This window comes from Strix aluco, chromosome 9 (assembly GCF_031877795.1).
Source record: "Strix aluco isolate bStrAlu1 chromosome 9, bStrAlu1.hap1, whole genome shotgun sequence".
Lineage (NCBI taxonomy): Eukaryota > Metazoa > Chordata > Aves > Strigiformes > Strigidae > Strix > Strix aluco.
The window spans coordinates 2,447,985-2,466,880 of record NC_133939.1 but is presented as its reverse complement, the minus strand read 5'-3'; the positions used below and the strand labels follow the sequence as shown (position 1 = coordinate 2,466,880).

Genomic DNA, 18,896 nt, shown 5'->3' with positions numbered 1-18,896 from the left:
AATCCTCTGAGCTCTTTGCAGTCCTGCAAAGGTTTGTGTCTACGAACTCGGTCGGGAGGATTCGTGTCCGGGGCAGCCCCAAAGCCCCTGCAGGTGGGAACTATTTTTCCTATGGCCTCCTCCAAAAAGCCCTTCTCAAAGGCAAACCTGGTGCCTGCAGGGGAAAGGCTGCCAAAGCCAGCACCCAGGCATGGGTTAGCCCCCTGCTCGCAGGGGCACCCGTGTGATGATGCCTCGCTGGTGTGAAACTGCCTCCCAAAACGGCAGAGGGGACCCCATGGCGTGTGCAGAGGGAGCCCCACGGCATGTGAGGCCCGAGGTCCATCCTTGCAGAGCCTGCTGTGCGGTGGGTTCTTGGGCACGGCGTGCAGGGAGCAAGGTCCTCTCCGGATCCGGATCCGAGCCGCTGGGCTGTCTCAGCAACCCCCCAAGGCCGCCCGTTAACCCTCCCCCCCGCCCCCCAGGTGTCTCCTGGGAGAGGGCCGCGGCCCCTTTAAATCCTGCGCTGCCCAGCCCCACCCGCTCGCCTCTTCCCCCTTCTATTTTTTTATGAATGAAAAACGTTCTGGGCGGAGCCATGCAAATCAAGCCGCTCCCATTGGCTGCCTCCGCCCCCGCCCACCCAGCCGGCCTCAATGGTGCTCGGCGGAGCGGCGCGCGGGCGGGCGCGCAGCGGCGCTGCAGCCAATCAGACGGCGCGGGCGGCCGGACGGCGGCTTCCCATTGGCCGGCGCGGAGGGTAAACAAGCGGCGCGGGGCGGGGCGCGGCGGAGGCCGCTGGCTCGGGGGCTGCGGGCCGGCGCAGAGCGGCAGCGCGGTGCCCGGGCGCGGAGCGGCGCCGCGCCTTCCCCGGCCCCTCCGCGCCTTCCCCGGCCCCTCCGCTCCCGGCTCGTCCCGCTGCGGCCGAGCCCGAGCCCCAGCCTGAGCCCGCGGCGCCCCGGCCGGGTACGCGGGGCCTGGCGGCGGGGTGCAGCGCGGCCCGGGGGGCGGGGGCGGTGTTTATGAATGGCGCGGGCCGCGCGGTGTGAATGGCGGGGGGCGCGCGCGAGCGCGCGCGCGCGGGGGAAGGGAAGGAGAGCGGGGGGGGGGTGGGGTGGGGGGGGCGGAGTTTATGAATGGGGCGCGCGGGGCGGCGTGGGAACGGGCCCCGCTGCGGCGCGGCCCGGCCCTGCAGCGCCGAGCACCGGCAGGGGCGGAGGGAGGCGGCGGCCGGGCTGGGCCAGGCCGGGCGAGGGGAGTGTGCGGTGCCGGCCCTGCCTGCCTCCTCCTGCTCCCGCGGCGCGTGATGTCACGGCCGTTTCTATAGAAATTGGGTGACATCACGAGCTGGGGGGCTGCGACCCGCCACGGCAGAAGCGGGGTCGGCTCCCCGGGGAGGCGCGGCGGCCCCGCAGCGAGCCAGCCCCGGGGGCGGCAGGGGCCAGGGCCTGATCCTGACCTCCTCCCTCCCCTCCACCCCCCCAGCCGCGCACCTGCCGGAGCCCGGGCGGGACCCCCCTTCCCGGGCCGGCGTCGATGCTGAGCGGGCCGGGGGCACTGCCCGCCTCCCCCGCACCATGGACGGCTTCTACGACCAGCAGGTTCCCTTCATGGGCCCCGGGGTAAGTTTGCCCAGTGCCCCCCACCCTTCCCCTGCTCCCTGTTGGGCACCCCCCCGACCTTGGGGGCACCCCCCCGACCTTGGGAGCACCCCCCCGACCTTGGGGACTGCAGCTCTTGCTCTCACCCTGCTCCTTGCAGAAGTCCTGCGCAGAGGAGGGCCGAGGCCGGCCGGGGTCCGATAGGAAAAGGAAGTTTTTAGAGACCGACCTGGCCCACGACTCGGAAGGTAGGCAGGGCTGGTGCCCAGGCAGCCGTGGCCTCGTTGCGGCCCCGCAAGACCGCTCTCCTCGCGCTCGTCGGTTTAGAAATAATCCTGTGAATAATGGCAGTTTTATTCTTCTGTGGAGCACATAAGTCTTTCACTCTGTTCCAGAGCTCTTCCAGGATCTCAGCCAGCTCCAAGAGGCCTGGCTAGCTGAAGGCAAGTTTTCACCTCCGCCTTTTGCCATGTAAAATCTCTCTGTGAGCTTTTTGAGGACTGAAAATGCCATAAAACCACTTTTTTGTTTGTTTTTTTAGCTCAGGTCCCTGATGACGAACAATTTGTCCCAGATTTCCAGTCTGACAACTGTAAGTGATTGTTCTGGGTTTTCATTCTCTGGGGGGGAATTGTTTGGGTGCCTGTGCAAAACCTCGCGCTGTGTTTGGAGCCGCTTCTTTGGGAAAGCGGTTGTTGTTGGGGCTGAAACCATGAAATCACAGACTTTTGGGAGAAAGCATGTGTGGTTTGGGTTCATCAAGATGAAACTTGCAAAGTCCTGTCTTTTGTAAATGGGGAAAATCAGAGTCAGGCGCATAGAAATAGCTCTGACTGATCTCTGGGCTCCTCTGAGACTCACTGCTTGTTCGTAGTAATGTTGATTTGCTTATAAACGCTCCTTTTCCTTTTCAAGTGGAAGCAAGAGCCTGTGCTGGGCTCCTTGGTTAGCCACAATCTCTGCAGTTTCTGGAGCTTTTTACAGTCCTGGCCCAGCACTGTTGGCAAGAGCGGACCTGAGCGGTGAAACTTGAGCCGCTTTAAGCAGCATTAATCACTGGCAAGCAAGCGTGTTTAAAAGGAGGCCAGTGAAAATGCAGTCCCTCTTGAATTGCATAAGAGCGAGAGTTGGTTCGGAGCCGTGGTTCGTTGCCAGAACGGGTTAGCGGCGAGGGCAGGGGCCGCTTAATGGCGTGTGGTGCTTGCACGACTCTCGGGCGCTGGCTCTCCTGGCGTCGAAGGCTCGGTTGGAGGGGAAGCCGGGGCGGGGGGGGGGGGATCAGGATGTTTTGAGTCGTTACCTGGCAAACAGAAGTAGTAGCTTGGTTTTGGTGACTGGGTTTTGCTGCTGAGCCAGACAGCCACAGAACTTAAAGGAAATCAAATTTAGCCTGCAGTCGAACAGATTTTTTCATTCCAGCTTTGTCACAGCATGCAGCAGGGTATCTTCTCCTACAGTAAATGCATGTTAATTATTGCTCTTTGATTACTTCTGAGTGGGAAGCTTGCCATTAAACTGTTCCAGACAGCCCAAGTTTCAGATGCGCTTTTTTCCTTGTCTCCCCTGAGATAAAAGGCGAGCCCAGAGTCAGAAACGCAACTGGCTGTTGACATCCTAGCGCAGCCCGGCAGCTCTTGCTTGGAGCGGTAGAAACTGCAGCGTGCGTGGGAGGGTGGCTCTTAGAGCTGAAGCTGTTTCCAGTGCCTTTTGGCAGTCTCTTGTTTCCTTGTAACCTGAAGAGCTCGGAGAGAAGAGACAAACTTTTCTGGGTAATGCAGGGAAAGGAGGGGGGAAAAAAGAAAAAAAAAAAAAAGACATTTGGTCGAGACTCTTAAAATATTCTCCTGACCTGCTCGGCCTCTGCAGACCCAGTGTTGAAATGACTTTGTCACTTGAAAGGAGATCTCACTGCATGACTCCCTACTATAATAACCTTCCTTAATTTTCCTGGAGAGAGAAAGCAAAGGTTTCCCTTGCTGCTGTGCAAGGGGCTGTGCTGGCTGGGGTCGGGGGTGCTCAGAGCAGGGTGGAGGAGGATGGGGAGCCTGGCTCTTCCCTACCAACACTGGAGAGAGTTTAAAGAGGAGAGAGTCTCTAGCTTACAGCTTTCTGGCCCCATCTTCTCATTTCACTCTGGTTTGGAACTGTGTGTGGTGTAGGAAGAGAGAGAGGGACGAATCTGGTGCAGCCTCCCCCCTGCACCCAGCTTTTGCTAGCAGGGATGTGCTTCTTTCCTGGGCTGGGGGTCACATTGGCCTTCAGTGCCTGTTAGCGCCTGGGGGAAGATAAATCCTTCCCGAGTCCATATGGATGTTTGCAGACATGTGTTGGTCTTGATTCCAGAAGTTGTGTAGCTCTGTGCCTTTTCCCCAAGGAGGCTGCTGCTCCCTTTCATCCTGAGCAAACCAGCTCCATCTCCTGCCCCATGGTCCTGGCATTCCCAGGGCCAAACTTCCCTGGCACAGCAGCAAAAAGGGACAAACCGGGCTGTGTTCTGACCTGCTGCCCTGGGGAACACGGCCACGTGTGCTATGTTCAGTCTTGGAGATGCTCCGAACTGCAGCATCCTTCTTGCCTTGCTCAGAAACCCTCATCGCACGGCAGCTGCCTACAGCTCGGTTGCTGCCCACTCGCTGTTCCTAATTCTGTAGCCAAGGTCCCTGGCAGACGCGGGCTTAAAGTTGGGGTTTGTCAGGAAAGTGCTGTAACGTGCAGCGGGTCGCTGCACCGGGGAGGAAATCCCGCCGTGGGGACGGGGAAAGCAGGGCTCCTCTGAATAAGGGATGCGTTGTTCTCGGCGCCCTGGACTGAGCAGCCAGAGGCCGGATTTGGTGCTTTATAAGCTACCCAGAGAAGCGGCAGATTCTCCCCGGAAGGCAAGGAGGCCCTGGGTGACTTCCACAGAGCTCACCACGCTAGCCATTGCGCTGCATCCCTGGCTAGGCGTAGGTGCGGGTTTGCTGGCAGCACAGTCCTGGGGAGAAGGGTATAATGTACAATATTATATCTCAGTCGGTTGTTTAAACGAGTGGGAAGCGACGGGGTCGTATCAGGAAGATCAAGCACCACGAGAGGCTTTTCCTTTTGCAGGGCTTTGCTCCCAGGGCACTTGTGGCCCCCTGCATGGGCAGCGTGTGGCCAAAGCCGCGGGCAGGGTGCGGAGCGGTGTTTCTTACACACCAGAATGAAAGCGGGAGGTTTGGTTCTGAGGAAGGGTTGTTTAAACAAAGGAAAGCAGGAGTCTGGCTTCTATTTCTGGCTCCTCTCCTGGTGTGACCTTGGGTGCGTCCTGTAACGCAGGGGGATGAAGGGGCTGGCGCGCAGCTCGGCTCCCAGGTGACAGCTTGAGCGGGTGCCAAGGTCCCCAGCCGGTGGCTGGGCTGGAAATGGTGGTTTGGTTGCCTTCCCCATGGCTTGGGCAGCAGGAGCCACCAGCAAAGCCAGCGTTCCACAGGCTCAGCCTCTTAAGAGGTGGGGAACAACCTGCCCTGTCCCCCACCAAGGGATTCACCAGCAATTCAAGGCCCTGAATGGCTTTGGGGTGTCACCTTTCCCACGGGAGAGCTCTTGGCTGAAGGTTGACGTTGGAGGCATCTCCAGCTTGGCTGGCGGTACAGCACTGAGGGAGGGGGTTCACCTGAGCCCCCCCCATCTTGCCCTCCTGGCTGTGCCACCTTGCTGGCCGGGCACAGTGGTGGCACGTGTGCCTGGTCCCCTCGCCCAGCCCCCCTGGGGCCCTTTCCTCCCCGGGGGCTCAAGCTGCCCAGAGAGGGGCTGTCGGGCACCCGTGGGTGCTCTTGCTACTCCCGTGGCTTGGTCCTGGCGTGGGTGTGCCAAGGCGTGTTCTCCAGCCTTGCCTGTAGTTGAGCTGCTCCCTCTGCCTATTTTTATGTATTTTTTTTTTTTTTTTTAGCTTTTAATTACAGTGCCGAGCGCAGGACCGGAAAGGTTAAAAGCGCTCGCGCGCCCCACGTGCCTTTGAGGCATTGGGTGCTGGAGCAGGGCATCTCCTGCCCCGGACACCCTCCTGCTGCCTTCCCCGCTCGCTACCAGGGACCCAAAACCAGCTTCTTCCTCCCGAGAGCTGCACCCCTGGCCCCGGTGCCCCCCGTGGCTCCTGCCACCGGGCAGGCCAGCCGTGAGCTCGGCGGCCAGAGCGTGTCTTGCTGAGCAGTGCCGGCTGGCCCCGCGGTGTTTGTGTAAGGAATCCAAACGTTGCACAAAGTCCGCGCTTGGCCAGCTGGTCTCTGTTAGGATCTTAAGGCTCGTTTCCCTTTTCTTGAATGGCAGCGCTAAGCTCTGGGGAAATTTTTCTTCTTTTTTTTTTTTTTTTTTTTTTCCCTTCCCCGGGCCACATGAATGGAGTGCTCCAAATTGTTTGTGAATGGAGGGTGGTGCCCGCTCGGAGACTTTTTTTTTTTTTTTTTCCCTCAATGAATAACCAGACCCCATTGTATGGCTGGCGGAAAAACAACCCGCTCCAACAACACGGAGCCTGTTAGAGAGAAACATGCCCGCAATAGGCAGCTGGAGCCCTTCCAAAGCCAGCTCCCCTTCGCTTTCCCGCGGCTCGCGGGGCGCCCGGGCTTTGCCGCCGCCACGCCGGCCCCCCGTTAAGGCTAGAAATGCTGAGAGTGGCAAAACCTCACCGGGGGGGGGAAGGAGGAGCGGGGATAAATCCGGCTTGGGAGCGGGTGGAAGACATGCAGGGGGCTGTGCTGGCTCAGCACTGGGCTTTGTGTTTCAAATCCTCCTTGGGGGGTTTTATGCCCTTGGTACCAGCTGTGCCTGGCCCTTTCTGGGAAAGGGGGGTAGAGAGGGGAGTCAGCAGCTCTTTAAAGGTTTTGACAAATTAGGGGAGCAGCTAATTACCTGGCAAGCTGTGAACAGTTGTCCTGGAGCTATTTGCTCCTCTCCACTGTAGCTGGGCTGTGTTTAGACTTCACATGAAGCTAATACTCCACTTCCGATTAGTCTTGGCTCTCCTCTGCAGGCACTATTTAGGTAAAGATCTCTGAGGCGCTTTCCCTTTCCTAGAGCGCCTGCTTTTAGAAATTAATTAGGTTAAGCGTATATTACTTGGTTTAAAATTATATATAGCGAGTGGGCTTGTGAGGGCTGGGAAGGATTTGGGTTTAACGGGATGTTTGCTACTTGAACTCGTACAATTGGGGGACCCCAGGACTGGGTTGCCTTGGATGACCAGGGAGAAGGTGGATCCCCTTTGGCCATTTGCTGACCCTCTGGCCAGCTAATTGGGAGCTGGGTGTGCCCCTGTGAGGGCGAGTGGGTCACCGTCCTGCTCGCAAGCTCTCAGAGCTCCAGGCTGTCAAGCCCCCTTGTTCCTTGCCGCAGGGCTCAGGGAGGCAGCCGCTGCCTGCGGTGCCAGGGCTCGTGTCCCCTCGCTGAGCGGCTTTTGGCCCGGCCCAGGTGTGTGTCTCACCCATGGCTGTTGTCGAGCTGCCTGCTGCCCTCTCTCAGCCCTTGCTCTGCCCCCTCTTGGATCCTGGGGAGCAATTCCCGCTCCATGAGCAGTGTCCTGGGACGGTGGGGCTGTCCCAGCCCTGGGAGCTCTGCCCTCCCCTGCAGCAGCAGCCCTGCCACCCCAGCTTGGTTCACTGGCACACTGGAGCTCTGCTGGGGCACCATCCTGCCGTGGTTTAGTTGCCTGATGTTGCCGGGTGGGTAATTCAGCACCTGATTCCCGAGCAAAAAGCACCCCTGGGATGCTCCCCAGAGGTGCCACCCCCCATCGCCTTCTCCCACGCCGGTGAGCCTGTATCCTCCTCTGTCTTGTTGCAGTGGTCCTGCATGCCCCACCTCCAGCAAAGATCAAGCGGGAGCTGCACAGCCCTTCCTCGGAGCTGTCGTCCTGCAGCCACGAGCAGGCTCTCTGCCCCGGCTACGGGGACAAGTGCCTCTACAACTGCTGGTAGGTAGCGCAGGGGCGGCCGCTGCCTGCAGACCCCTCGGGTCGCAGCGTGGGGGGACTTGGAGGTGTCCTCATTGGCGTGGCCGTCAGCCCCCAGCCCCTCTCCCCTCCGCAGTGCCTATGACAGGAAGCCCCCCGCCGGGTTCAAGCCATTAACGCCACCCACCACACCGGTGTCCCCCGCGCACCAGGGATCGGCCCTGCCGCCGCCGGGCCCACCCGTGCAGGCAGCTGCCCATGGGGCGGCCCCGGCCGCGCACCCGCTGCAGGAGCAGAGGCAGCAGACCTTCGCCGTGCCGAGGCCACCTCACCCGCCTATGCACATGCCAAAGATGATGTCTGAAAACCAATACCCCACAGAACACAGGTAAGGCTTCCCGCCCCCCCCCCCACCCCGCCCAAGCGAGCGCTGGCATCTTGTGGGTGTTTTTGGGGATCTTGGCTCCCTTGGGATGGATCTGTGGCCTCGAGCTGTGGGGAGGGAACAGGGACGACCATCCTCTTGTGGTCGCAGACCGTGGGCTGGATGCTGCGAGCCTGTGGAAACCAGTGTGGCAAAACTTGGTGTTTCCCACTGGGATCTTGTGGCTGTTTGTCCCCACGAGACAGCTCCCTGTGAGCGGGGACCTGCTCCTCCCAGCCCCGGGGACACCGGGCAGACCCTTCGCCTCCCCCATCGGGAGAGGCGAGGGAGGCAGAGGCTGCCGCCTGCATCTCTCCCTGCGGCGGCGGGTGATGGTGCTGAGTCAGGGCTCCTGCTCTCCTCTCCCACCCGCTGCAGCTCTCTGCCATCCGAGCTGAGCCCTGCGGGGCTGAGGAGCTGCAGGCATCCCCGTCCTGCCCCCAAGCACCTCCAGGCTGTGGGTCGATCCTTAGTTCCCCAGTGTATAACACGGCATCTCCATGATTTTGGGGATGTGGAGGGAGAGATCCTGCTGCCTGTTCCCTCTTCAAGCTGTGGCTTTGTCCCCATCACCTCGGCATCCCCGGAGGCTTTGCTGGTCCCCTGCCTCACCCCAGGTTGTGCTGTTGATAGGTCGCATGGTGCAGGTCACAGTTGACCTCCAGCTTTGTTTGTGGCCTCCTGGATGCCCTTTGCTGTGGTGACGGCTGCCGTGTCACCAGCAGCAGGGTGTCCCCTTCGGGCATGGGGCTGGATGTGACAACCTGGCAAAGGCCACGCAGTGGGGCCACGGAAACCTTTCAGATGTGCCCGCAGTGGGCGAGCATCCCTCCCCGGCAAAGCGAGGCTCAGCTCCGGGCGACCTTCGAGCTATGCGGGGGGCTGGCCACGACCCCTCGGGAAGCGCCGTGCCAGCGTGGGGCTTGGGTTTCACTCAGGAAGGGCAGAGGGACACAGCTCGGAAATGGAGTAATCCCAGCCCGGCAGCTGGGAGGGCTCCGGTTACAAAGCCAAATGGCACACGGCCGGCCAAGAGGAGCCGGGCGCGGAGATCAGAGATCGCCTTTCAAGGTGCGGGAGGACGAGGGGATGCGGCAGCACCCCCTCGAGATGGTCCCTTATCCACTGCTGAGACCGTGCTGGGGCTCGAGCCGGTGGTGACAGCACCCCGGAGCTGAAAATAGTGCTCCCTGCTGCCGAGTTCAAGGTTTAATCCCAGCTGTGCAGGCGGATTAGTGGCCGGCTGGAGCTGCGGAGTGGATTTGGCTTTGCGTAAGCGCCCGCCTGGGTGCAGCATCCCCCAGGCCCTGCGGCTCTGCCCCACCACCCCAGGGGGAGTTTTTACTGGTTTAATGGAGTTTTTTAACTGTTGTGGGGTGTTGTTTTGGTTCCTTTTCCCACTCCTACCCAGATAGCCCCGGGCTGCAGCACACGGCTGCTGTCACCCAAGGCACATAGTGCTTTGTGGCGACAGCCCCTGTGCCACCCCGCTCCTCTGGTGGGGGGTCCCCAGTGCTTGGAGGGGAATGTGGCTCCCCAGCACCCCACTGGGTCCCCCAGGAGACAAACCCTCGTGGTGGCCATGCTCCTGAGGAGCTGTCCCAGCCTGCTGTGGATGGGGGACAATGCCACCCAAACCACCACTGAGCCTGCATGGGGGTCCTGGTCTGGGGTGGGATCTGGTGGCACAGGGCTGGCCCTGCCGCTCCCTGGTAACGCTGCTGCCCTCTCCCTTCCCCCAGGTTTCAGAGGCAGCTGTCTGAGCCCTGCCACCCCTTCCCGCCGCAGCCCGGGGTGCCGGGGGACAGCCGCCCTGTCTACCACCGGCAGCTGTCGGAGCCCCTCGGCCCCACCACCCCCCGCCCCCCTCAGGGATTCAAGCAGGAGTACCATGACCCGCTCTACGAGCACAGTGGCCCCGGCCTGCCTGGCCCCCCCGGCCATGGCTTCCAGCCCCCCATGGGCATCAAGCAGGAGCCCCGGGACTACTGCATCGACTCAGGTGGGTGCGGTCGGCGGGGTGTGGGTTACACCAGTGGTCATTTCTGCCATGGCAGCACGGCAGGCGTGGGGTTCAGCCTTGAGTGGTGAGTGCTGCGTCACGCCGGGGCTCCGCAGTGCCAGGCTGCCTGCAGCAGTAGATGATTTCTTCCTTATTTTTTTTTTTTTTCCTCCCCCACCTCTTTCCTTGCTAAAGCCGGGGGGATATGGCCGTACAGTGTGGTCTGTGCCATAGCCACAGGCTGGGGTGTCCCGTGGCACCCAGCGGGTCCCCCTGCCACCCTGGCCTGTGGCCAGCTGTGATTTCTGGCTGCTGGACCCCACCAGCATCACGGAAAAATCCTCTAATCGCCTTAGGACCTAAAAATACCCTGACCTCGGGATGGAGGGTGGCACAGCCGAGCAGATGGCAGGGGAGGCGCAGCAATGCCTCCCTTCCTGCGGGGCCCAAATAACATGGTGAAAACCTGAGCTGACTTAGGCCTTGCTCCCAGTGTTCATTCCAGTGTGTCCCCCTAAATCATACTGGTTTTCCCCCGAGGTTGGGGCTGGGAGTGGGTGCAGTGGCCCAGGGTACATCAGGGCAGGGAGATGCCTGGGCTGGGCCACAGGATGTGCCCCGGGGGAAAGATGCTGCCAGGTGCTCGGTGGGACCCACGGGGCATATGTCCTTAACGGCACCTTTATGTCCCTCGCAGAAGTGCCTAACTGCCAGTCCTCATACCTGAGGGGGGGCGTCTTCCCCAGCAGCCATGACGGTGAGTGCATCCCTGGCCCCCTCCCGTGCTCCCGGGCATCCCTGGTGTGTCTCATCCCATTTCTTCCTTGGGGTAGGCAGACCCCCCCTGCTGCACCTCACGGCCGGCAGAGCTGCCGGGCACCCCAAAAACACCTGCGAGAGCCCACATGCGAGCAGAACCCGTACAGCCGCTAAAAATAAGTCCTGTGCCATGCAGCCGCCAGCCCCCACGAGTGCACTGCAAGGGCACAGTAGTGCCACGCTGTGTAATCTGGGATAACATGCCTGATATAGCTGCTTAAAAGGGTTTGGTTCCCCCGGCTCCCTGGGGTGACGGGGGAGACAGAGCTGCGTGGTGCTCCGCCAGTGAGCTGGTGTGATGCCACTAAAATAACTGGGGACAGGACTGCTCTCGGTGCTGGGGAACGGGATCTTGATGCTGTATTGGGCCAAGCCAGGGGTTTTTTGGGGTCTGGCCAGGGTGGCGGAGGGGCCCTGTGCTCACCGAGGATCTTTTCCCTCCTAGGATTTTCATATGAAAAGGACACACGATTGTATTTTGATGACACGTGCGTGGTACCGGAGAGGTTGGAGGGTAAGAATCAGGTCCCAGAGGAGAGCTAGGGGCTGACCAGGGCTCACGGAGGGAGATTTGGGGCTGGGCTACACAGCAGCCGGCTTTCAAGTCCAATCTGTGCTGGCATGGCAGTCTTGAGAGCTGCCCAGCCTCCTCCCGCGCGGCCGCTCTACGTCACTGCCGTGGCCCGGCCCTGCCACCCACCCCGTGCCCCGCCTGCCTGCAGTGCTGTCCCCAGCACCTCTCCCCTCCCTGACCCTGTGGCCTGATCCTGCACAGGGGGTCCTGGCACGGGGACAAGCCAGCGTCGCTGTGCGTGTCCCCTGTTGGGTGGCAGGACTGGGGGTGTTTAACCAGCCGTGTCTCGGTGTGGGCAGGTAAAGTGAAGCAGGAGCCCACCCTGTACCGTGAGGGACCTCCCTACCAGCGGCGCGGGTCCCTGCAGCTCTGGCAGTTCCTGGTCACCCTCCTGGATGACCCCGCCAATGCCCACTTCATCGCCTGGACCGGCCGGGGCATGGAGTTCAAGCTGATTGAGCCTGAGGAGGTACGGGGAGGGGTGGGGGGGGGGGGGTCCTGCCCCAGCGCCCGCTGTGCCGGAGCTGGGGCTGCAGCCCAGGAGCCGCTGCGGGGTGAGCCCGGGGGTGCAGGAGCCGGGGTCAGATCCTACGCAGCGGTTCACGCTTGTGCTTGACACAAGACACGTGTCTTTACTCTCCGAGCAGCTTTTGAGGATGAGAGGGAAGAACCAGCCGCCCGTCTGCACTGAGCAGCCGTAGAAATTTGCCTTTAATCTTTGCGGCCTCTCGGCGCGGCACGTGCTCTCCTCCCGGAGCTGCTGGTGGTCACCGGCGTTGGCTCTGTGCCGTGCCTTGCCCAGACCCGCCGCTCGGCCGTGGCTCCCTCCCTCCCATCCTTTGCCCTGGGTCCCCGGCAGCGGCTCTGTGCTGGCGCGGTGCCGTGCCGGAGCCGTGTGGCTCTGCAGGAGGGTGACACAGAGGAAGAAGCTGTTTGGGGAGTAATTGAAAGCAGCTGTAGCGCTGAGCTGCGCATTGTGGGTAATTACCCATAATATCTCTTAGGCCGTGCATGGAAATTGTGGTTTTTTGAAGCAGCTTTTTTGGCAGGCTCCCCTAATCAAACGTCTTTTGATTCGGCCCCCGGTTTGGTGGTAGCGGTGCTGTGGCAGCCGGCACTTGGAGCTGGAGCTTTTATCACAGCAGGCGGGGAACTGCTCCGGGACTGTGGGTCTGCTTCCGCCCCTGCCTGCTCCGACCCCACAAATGAGCCCCTACCCTGCATTTCGGTTGTGATTTTCCTTCGAAGATCCAGGTCCAAGCCCCAGCTAGAGCTTTCACGGCTGCCACCTCTCTCCCCCCCAGGTAGCGCGGCGCTGGGGCATCCAGAAGAACCGCCCAGCCATGAACTACGACAAGCTCAGCCGCTCCCTGCGCTACTACTATGAGAAGGGCATCATGCAGAAGGTGAGTGACCCCGCTGCCATCGGGGCGGGGGGTGTCAAGGGTGTGAGCGTCCCCCACTGTCACCCACCGGGGGCGCAGCAGGAGGGGGGCCAGGCCCAGCATTGGTCAGGCCGTGCTTGTTACTCGCTGGGGCGGGGGGAAGGTGCAGGGTACCTCTCATACCCTCCTCCTCCTCCTCGCAGGTGGCTGGCGAGCGGTACGTCTATAAGTTCGTCTGTGACCCCGACGCCCTCTTCTCCATGGCCTACCCTGACAACCAGCGTCCCTTCCTGAAGACGGAGCCCGACTGCCCGGTGCCCGAGGAGGAGACGGTGCCGCTGACGCACTTCGAGGACAGCCCGGCGTACCTCCTGGAGATGGATCCCTGCGGCAGCCTTCCCTACGCGGAGGGCTTCGCTTACTGACTCGGCCAGCCGGCAGAGCCACGAGCACTAGCGCCTCCACTTTGGGCAAACACGGTTTTGTAAAGAATATTTTTTTGCTGTTCGTAAGGAGAGAAAAACAAAACAAACAAAAAAAAAAAACCAACCACGAAACCGCGCGCGTGCGCACACACGAATTGGAGGAATCTAAAATGCCCTCTGTGTGTTGCCGCTGAATTCCCACCCTTACTGTCCAAGGGCTAGTGCATAGGACTGCCCGTGGCTAGCGCCTCCCACCAAGCCTCAGCGTGATGTTTTGGGGTGCTGGGAGCTGAAGATGCGGTCTCTGACCCAGGCCCTGTTCCTCATCAGCACAGCGAGGGCTGAGGGCTGCGGCACGGCCCCGGGACTGGCCTGAGCCAGCGTGGCTGCCTAGCCAATTGTCACGACAATCTGCTTTTGCATCGAGCGCGACCTGCGTAGCTGCCTTGTGTGGTGGAAAGGGCTTTGATTTGCACAGAGGAGGGATGCAGGGCGGGGGGGGGCCCCCTGGGCCAGCACCCCGGGGCTGATTACGCAGCATCCTACCCCAACCCTGAGGAGCCTTCTGCCTTTTTCTGCCCCTCCCTGCCCCCCCTCCTCGTGATATAACCTGATATAACGGTTTCTCAGCCCCTCCCGGGCCCTCTCTGTGCCCCTCTCACTCCTCCCCAGCTCCGGCTGCGGGCCAAGGGTTGCATTTCAAGGGAGGAGAACCTGACACACTCACCCTCCCTCTTTTTTTTTTTTTTTTTTTCTTCTGATGTTTTAGGTAAAAAAAAAAAAAAAAGAAGAAAAGGGTTTCTAAACTGATTTTTGTAGATTTTTTGTATTTTAAGGCAAAGCTATTTTTTGCAGCCTGGCTGCTGTTCCCGGAGCCCCTGGGGCCACCCCCCCCCGGCGGCACGCTCGCAGGGGCAGCCCTCGGTGCCCGCGGCTCCCCAGGATGGCTGCCGAAGTATCTGGTCCACTCCATTTCACCGCTCGAGTCCTCTTTCCCAGGGGAGCTGGGGCTGAACCCCGGTGCCGGCTCTGCTGCGCTCCCCCGCTGCTCGGCATGGCCTCGGAGCTGGGCTGTAAGGCTGTGGCAGGCAGGGACAGTGGGGTCCCCCACCCCGCTTCCCTCCAGCTCCCCCCTCCCTGCTGCACCTCCTAACACTCCTCCACCACTCATATATCCATACCTGCCTATCCCCCAACCCCCACTGGCTACATGTTTTTGTTGTAAATGCTGTATAGGAAATTTTTTCTCTTCCTTAGTTAGCTTTGGTTGGATTTTTTTTTTTTTGTTGTTTTTTGACTGATTCATTCTTTTTCGGGAAAGTATGAAGATTAACTCTGGGTAGACTCGGTTGCTCTCCCCACAGTGGCTGCAGTGGCCTGTACCCCTGGGGAGCATTCGCTTGCGGGAACCCCACCTCGGGGACAAGGTTTTCACCATTCCCTTGGTGGGGCAAGGTCTACAGTGTAGAAGGGGTTAATCTGAGGACTGATTTGAAATAATCTTTACTTGAGCAGGGCTATGTATCTCCTGCAAAGCTGCATTACATTCTGTACTGTGTACAATAAAGGATCTTGCTTTCTGTTCCTCCACGGTTGCCTGGGCCCTGCTTTGCCTGCGCCGTGGGCTGGGCGGGAGCCTCTGGAGGTGCTTGTGGGGGCAGGAGTGGTCCAGGGTCTTGGCTGTTGCTTGGGGTGTGCGGGGTCAGGTGTTGTCTGGATGTAGGAGCTGGGACCAGGCATGGGTCCAGGTCACTGGGGCAGGGCTGCCCTCTCCCCGCCCCCTGCCCTCTCCCCAAGCCTGGGGCTGTTGCTCTTTGTTCACAAAGCCATGTCCAGCGAGAGGAGCCGTCTGAAATGGGGGCAGCTTCTCCCCGCTGAGGTGCAATTTAATGTTACCTCTTCCCGAGGGTTTCTCAGCTAGTGGGTCCTGCTGCTTCTGTCCCCTTTGCTCTCCCCTGGAAACCCACCCCCTCCGCCATCAGTCAGCTGGTGAGGACCTCTCGGTGTTGCCAGCAAGAGAGGAAAGCCCCTTCAGGAGCTCCTGGCAGTGGCCCCCAGCACTTACTGGCCCCATTTCTAGGCTGGGGAGAATCCCCACAGAGCAGCAGGGGCAGCAAAAGGCTGAAGGAGGTGGGTGGAGAGCACGGGCTGCTCCATGAGGGCCTGCCTCAGTTGATGGGTCTGTGTTTCTCCTGACAGGCTGGAGAAAAGCTCCAACACCCTAGAACTGCCCAGTTGTGTCGGCCTCTATTTTAGTTGATCAAAACAGGCTGGGCTGGGAGTGGCCACAGGCTCGCAGCCCCGTGCAGGGTGGTGGGGTGATGCCGTGGGAGACACGTCCCTTCTCCTGCAGGTTGTTTTCACAGCTCGGCCAAACTCCATCCCTAGGTGTGGCAGGGGAGAGATGGAAGGTCCTTACGTGCCATGATGCTCTTTATAGACCACACCTCACCTCAATCCATACCTGGCTACCAGCCACGTTGCTAATATGTCCTTGAGCTGCTCTTCTTCCTCCTTCGTGCCTGAAGTATGGCTGAGCAGAGAAGAGTGGCTGTCTCCTAGCCCAAGCAGGGCAAAGCAGTGTCCCAAACACCTAGCAAAACCAATTCACCCAGCATGAAGCCTTCCAGGAGTTAAATCAGCTGCTCAGCCCCTGAAGACATCTCCTCACACTCCCTAGGGAGCTCCATGGCACCAGACCTTGGTGTTTGGGCAAGCAAGCCTCTAACTGATGCTCAGGTAGGCTCTCCTGTGCGGGCAACCTGTGACTGTCCAGCAGCAAGGACATGTTCAGGTGGGAAGGTGCTGCAGGGCAAGCCCTCCTCGTGGAGCTGGGGCCATGGCAGGATGGCTGGGTGCTGCCTGCACCCACACAGGGCTCTCGGTACGGTGAAACCTCCCCCCAACCTGGGCACACACCCATAGCTCATGCCAGCCTCCCCACCCCCTATCCCATTTTTATCTTCTACAGAGCTTTGTCCCCTGCCTAGGACTTCAAAAGGCTGAATGAGGGGATGTGAAAAACCTTGCTGGCAATCTGAGCTCCAGACTGTGCCCAGTAATCTCATCTCGATGGAGATTTCAGCAGGCTGAGTCCTGGTGCTCAGGAGGGAGCAAGGGGAAAACGGGGCCACCGGCAGTGCTGGCGGCAGGCAGATGGTCCGGGGTGGTGGGACCTTAGCCTGGCAGCACAGTGAGTGCGTGGGACCAGTTGTGGATGGCAAGGAAGAGCAGATAAGGCAAAGCCTTTCAAAGCCTTCCTCAAACAGCTTGTCACGCCACAACCCAACTGGCCCTGCAAATCCTGCTGCAGGCAGGGTTGGGGGGCCCCCAGGAGCATCCCATGTACTACTCTTGCCAAAGGGTGAGGCTAGGAATAAAGGTGATTTTTCTATTCCAACCCATCAGTGTGGCAAAAAATCCCAGAGGATTTCATACCACACTGGCTTTTACATACTCAAGGCATCAAGAATTTGCTCCTCATTTGATCCTGCTTGTACATCCCACCTACCTCTGCGGCACACAAGAGGGGATGGAGCTGCCTTGGGTGCACAGTCCCACTCACCCCCTCCCCAGGGCGAGGGACAAGCCACCGCTGCTTCATGTCCTGCCTGCAGCCCCCCAGGGATGGGGACAGCTGCCCTCAGGCAGCCCGGAGGCTGGGCTAGCATTTGCCAGGAGTTGGGGAGATGGCAATGAAGCAGGTGGAAAAGCATCCCTGCTCCCTGCAGACCTCCTGGTCCCTCAACCGCCGCACCAGGACACAGGGATGAGCCCTCCTCAGCCACGCGCCGGTGCAGAGTGGGATGGGGAGCCAGGCCGGGGAGCACCACCATGGCCACTGCCACGTCCCTCCAGGACAGTGAACAGCCAGGGCCACCACTGCTCCATCCCCAGGACCCACCACCTTGGCCCCCTCCTCACACACCCCAACACCATCTGTCTCCTGCCTACCTCCCACTCCCCCCCGGCTGCTGGGAAGGATGAAGAGGAGTGAGCAGAGGGGATGGGAAGGACGAAGCAACATTTTGGGGAGGATTCAGGCATCCAGGATGCGCAAAATCCTGGTGCTGGCATTGGCCTCTCCAACCCCGCAGATCGCAGCTTCTACCTCCCACTCAGGTCGTGTGGTAACAAGACCATCAGTGATTCAGAGTGAACAACAATCTGTGATACTGTGTGAACAAGATAATAAAATGGCAGCTGGTACTGAATGGGGATAAATGTGTTTTTCCTATTTTCTTCTCTTTACAGTCTTAAAATGTGCACCAAGCTATTCCCTAACTGGAATAAGAGCTCAGCTTTACCAGCTAGTCCAAAAGCTGTTCAAATGAGAGACACATGTTAAAAATCATTTGGAAAAGAGAAGCCTGTAGAAGGGAGAACATCATTATGGCCCTCTACGCATCCATAATTCACCGAGTGCATTTCTGCTCTCCCCGTCTCAGAAGGATATAGCTGGACTGGAAAACATTTAAAAAGCAATCGAGGTAGCCAAAGGTCTGCAGCGGCTCTTACACAGGAGTGTATAAATAGTCTAGCACTTCCGCCTGGGGCAGGATTTGTGGCTCAAGGGCTTCGTATTTAATAGCCCATGATGGAGTTTTCCATCCCTGACTGGAAGAGCATTTGTGGGAAGAACTACTGCCCATGCGGCTTGCTCTTGTGGCAGCTGGCAGGACCAGCAAGCCTGGCGTGGCTGCTGAGACCAGAGGCTTTGCGAGAGGCAGCTCCCCCCTGGCCAAGGTCCCTTTGCCCCTCATGGTGGCCTCAAGCCTGAGCTTTGTGGCTTGTGCATGCGGCTGCTGGCTGCCCCAGCCAGGGAGGTAGATCACATCGCAGCAACGCCTCGCTTCTCTAACTCTTCAAACACTTGATTTTTTTCAATGAGTGGGTTAATTTGGCTTTTAAATACCTGGAGTGACTTGAGTGGCTGCATGTGTGAAGCCAACTTTAATATGCATCCAGCAAAAGAAAAAAAAAAAAAAAAAGCAAAAATTTGGGCTGGCAAGCAATTAAAAGGTGAGGCCCATCCACCCGCCTGGCACTGTGCTGGCTCCCAGGGTGTGCAGGGCACGTGGCCCCCTTCGCGTTAGCCCAGCACCACCTCGTGGGTAGCCATCTTCTGCTCCGGGCCACCATCGTGCTTTGTGGCCCTGTAGCACAACGTGGTAGCACAGCTGGAAAGGCCTTTGGTATCCAAATTGTGGCTGTGTTTTTACCTGCAGGCTGGAAGCACACACGCTGCAGGGAGGGCTTCAGCTCCAGCCTTTGTCCTGGGGCTTTGTTCTGCTTTAGGCTACAGGCGGGCAGACTTTCACGGGATATGTGGGTCCAGATTAACCACTCCACATCCCCCCCTTCCAGGGCAGGCTGTAGGTAGAGGGAGACCACTGAATCCACCTTCTCCCGTGCTCCCCTTGAAAAGAAAGCAGGGGCTGCACAAATACCTCGGAGTGGCTGAGTCCTCCAGCGCTGAGTTTCCAGACACTCACAAGGCAATAACACCGTCATAAGCCACTAAGTGGCTTTTGAAACCATTAGCCAACTGCTGCATTAAATGCTCTCAGTGCCATGGGGAAGGCTCCGTCATTCCTTGGCCCCTTTTTGGAGAGGCAATCAACAAGAAGCTTCTCAGGGGCTGAGGTGGGGTGGTGGTTGGTGCCTTTGCCTCGCTGCAGCAGAAGCAAGCTGGGGCGAGGTCCCTCCGGCATTGGCGGGCTGGGTGCTCATCCTCTGGGTCCTGGGTGGGTGACACCCACAGTGTGGGCAAGCC

General features: G+C 59.7%; 1 protein-coding gene across 1 annotated transcript; it reads left to right on the top strand.

The window, feature by feature from the left end:
* Positions 1-809: 809 nt before the first annotated feature.
* Positions 810-14,710, top strand: ETV5 (ETS variant transcription factor 5). The gene is made up of 13 exons (XM_074833345.1): positions 810-945; positions 1,465-1,601; positions 1,741-1,828; positions 1,976-2,023; positions 2,122-2,172; positions 7,383-7,512; positions 7,628-7,879; positions 9,658-9,917; positions 10,615-10,674; positions 11,182-11,250; positions 11,610-11,779; positions 12,615-12,716; positions 12,899-14,710. The coding sequence occupies exons 2-13, from the start codon at positions 1,557-1,559 to the stop codon at positions 13,118-13,120; spliced, it is 1,497 nt and encodes a 498-aa protein (XP_074689446.1). The 5' UTR covers positions 810-945; positions 1,465-1,556; the 3' UTR covers positions 13,121-14,710.
* The last annotated feature ends 4,186 nt before the right edge of the window (positions 14,711-18,896 follow it).

Coding starts and splice junctions, on each gene's coding strand:
- ETV5 (XM_074833345.1), top strand. CDS start 1,557: ATGGACGGCTTCTACGACCAGCAGGTTCCCTTCATGGGCCCCGGG. Junction 2,024..2,121: donor AGAGGCCTGGCTAGCTGAAG/GCAAGTTTTCAC, acceptor TTGTTTTTTTAG/CTCAGGTCCCTGATGACGAA. Junction 11,251..11,609: donor GGTACCGGAGAGGTTGGAGG/GTAAGAATCAGG, acceptor CGGTGTGGGCAG/GTAAAGTGAAGCAGGAGCCC.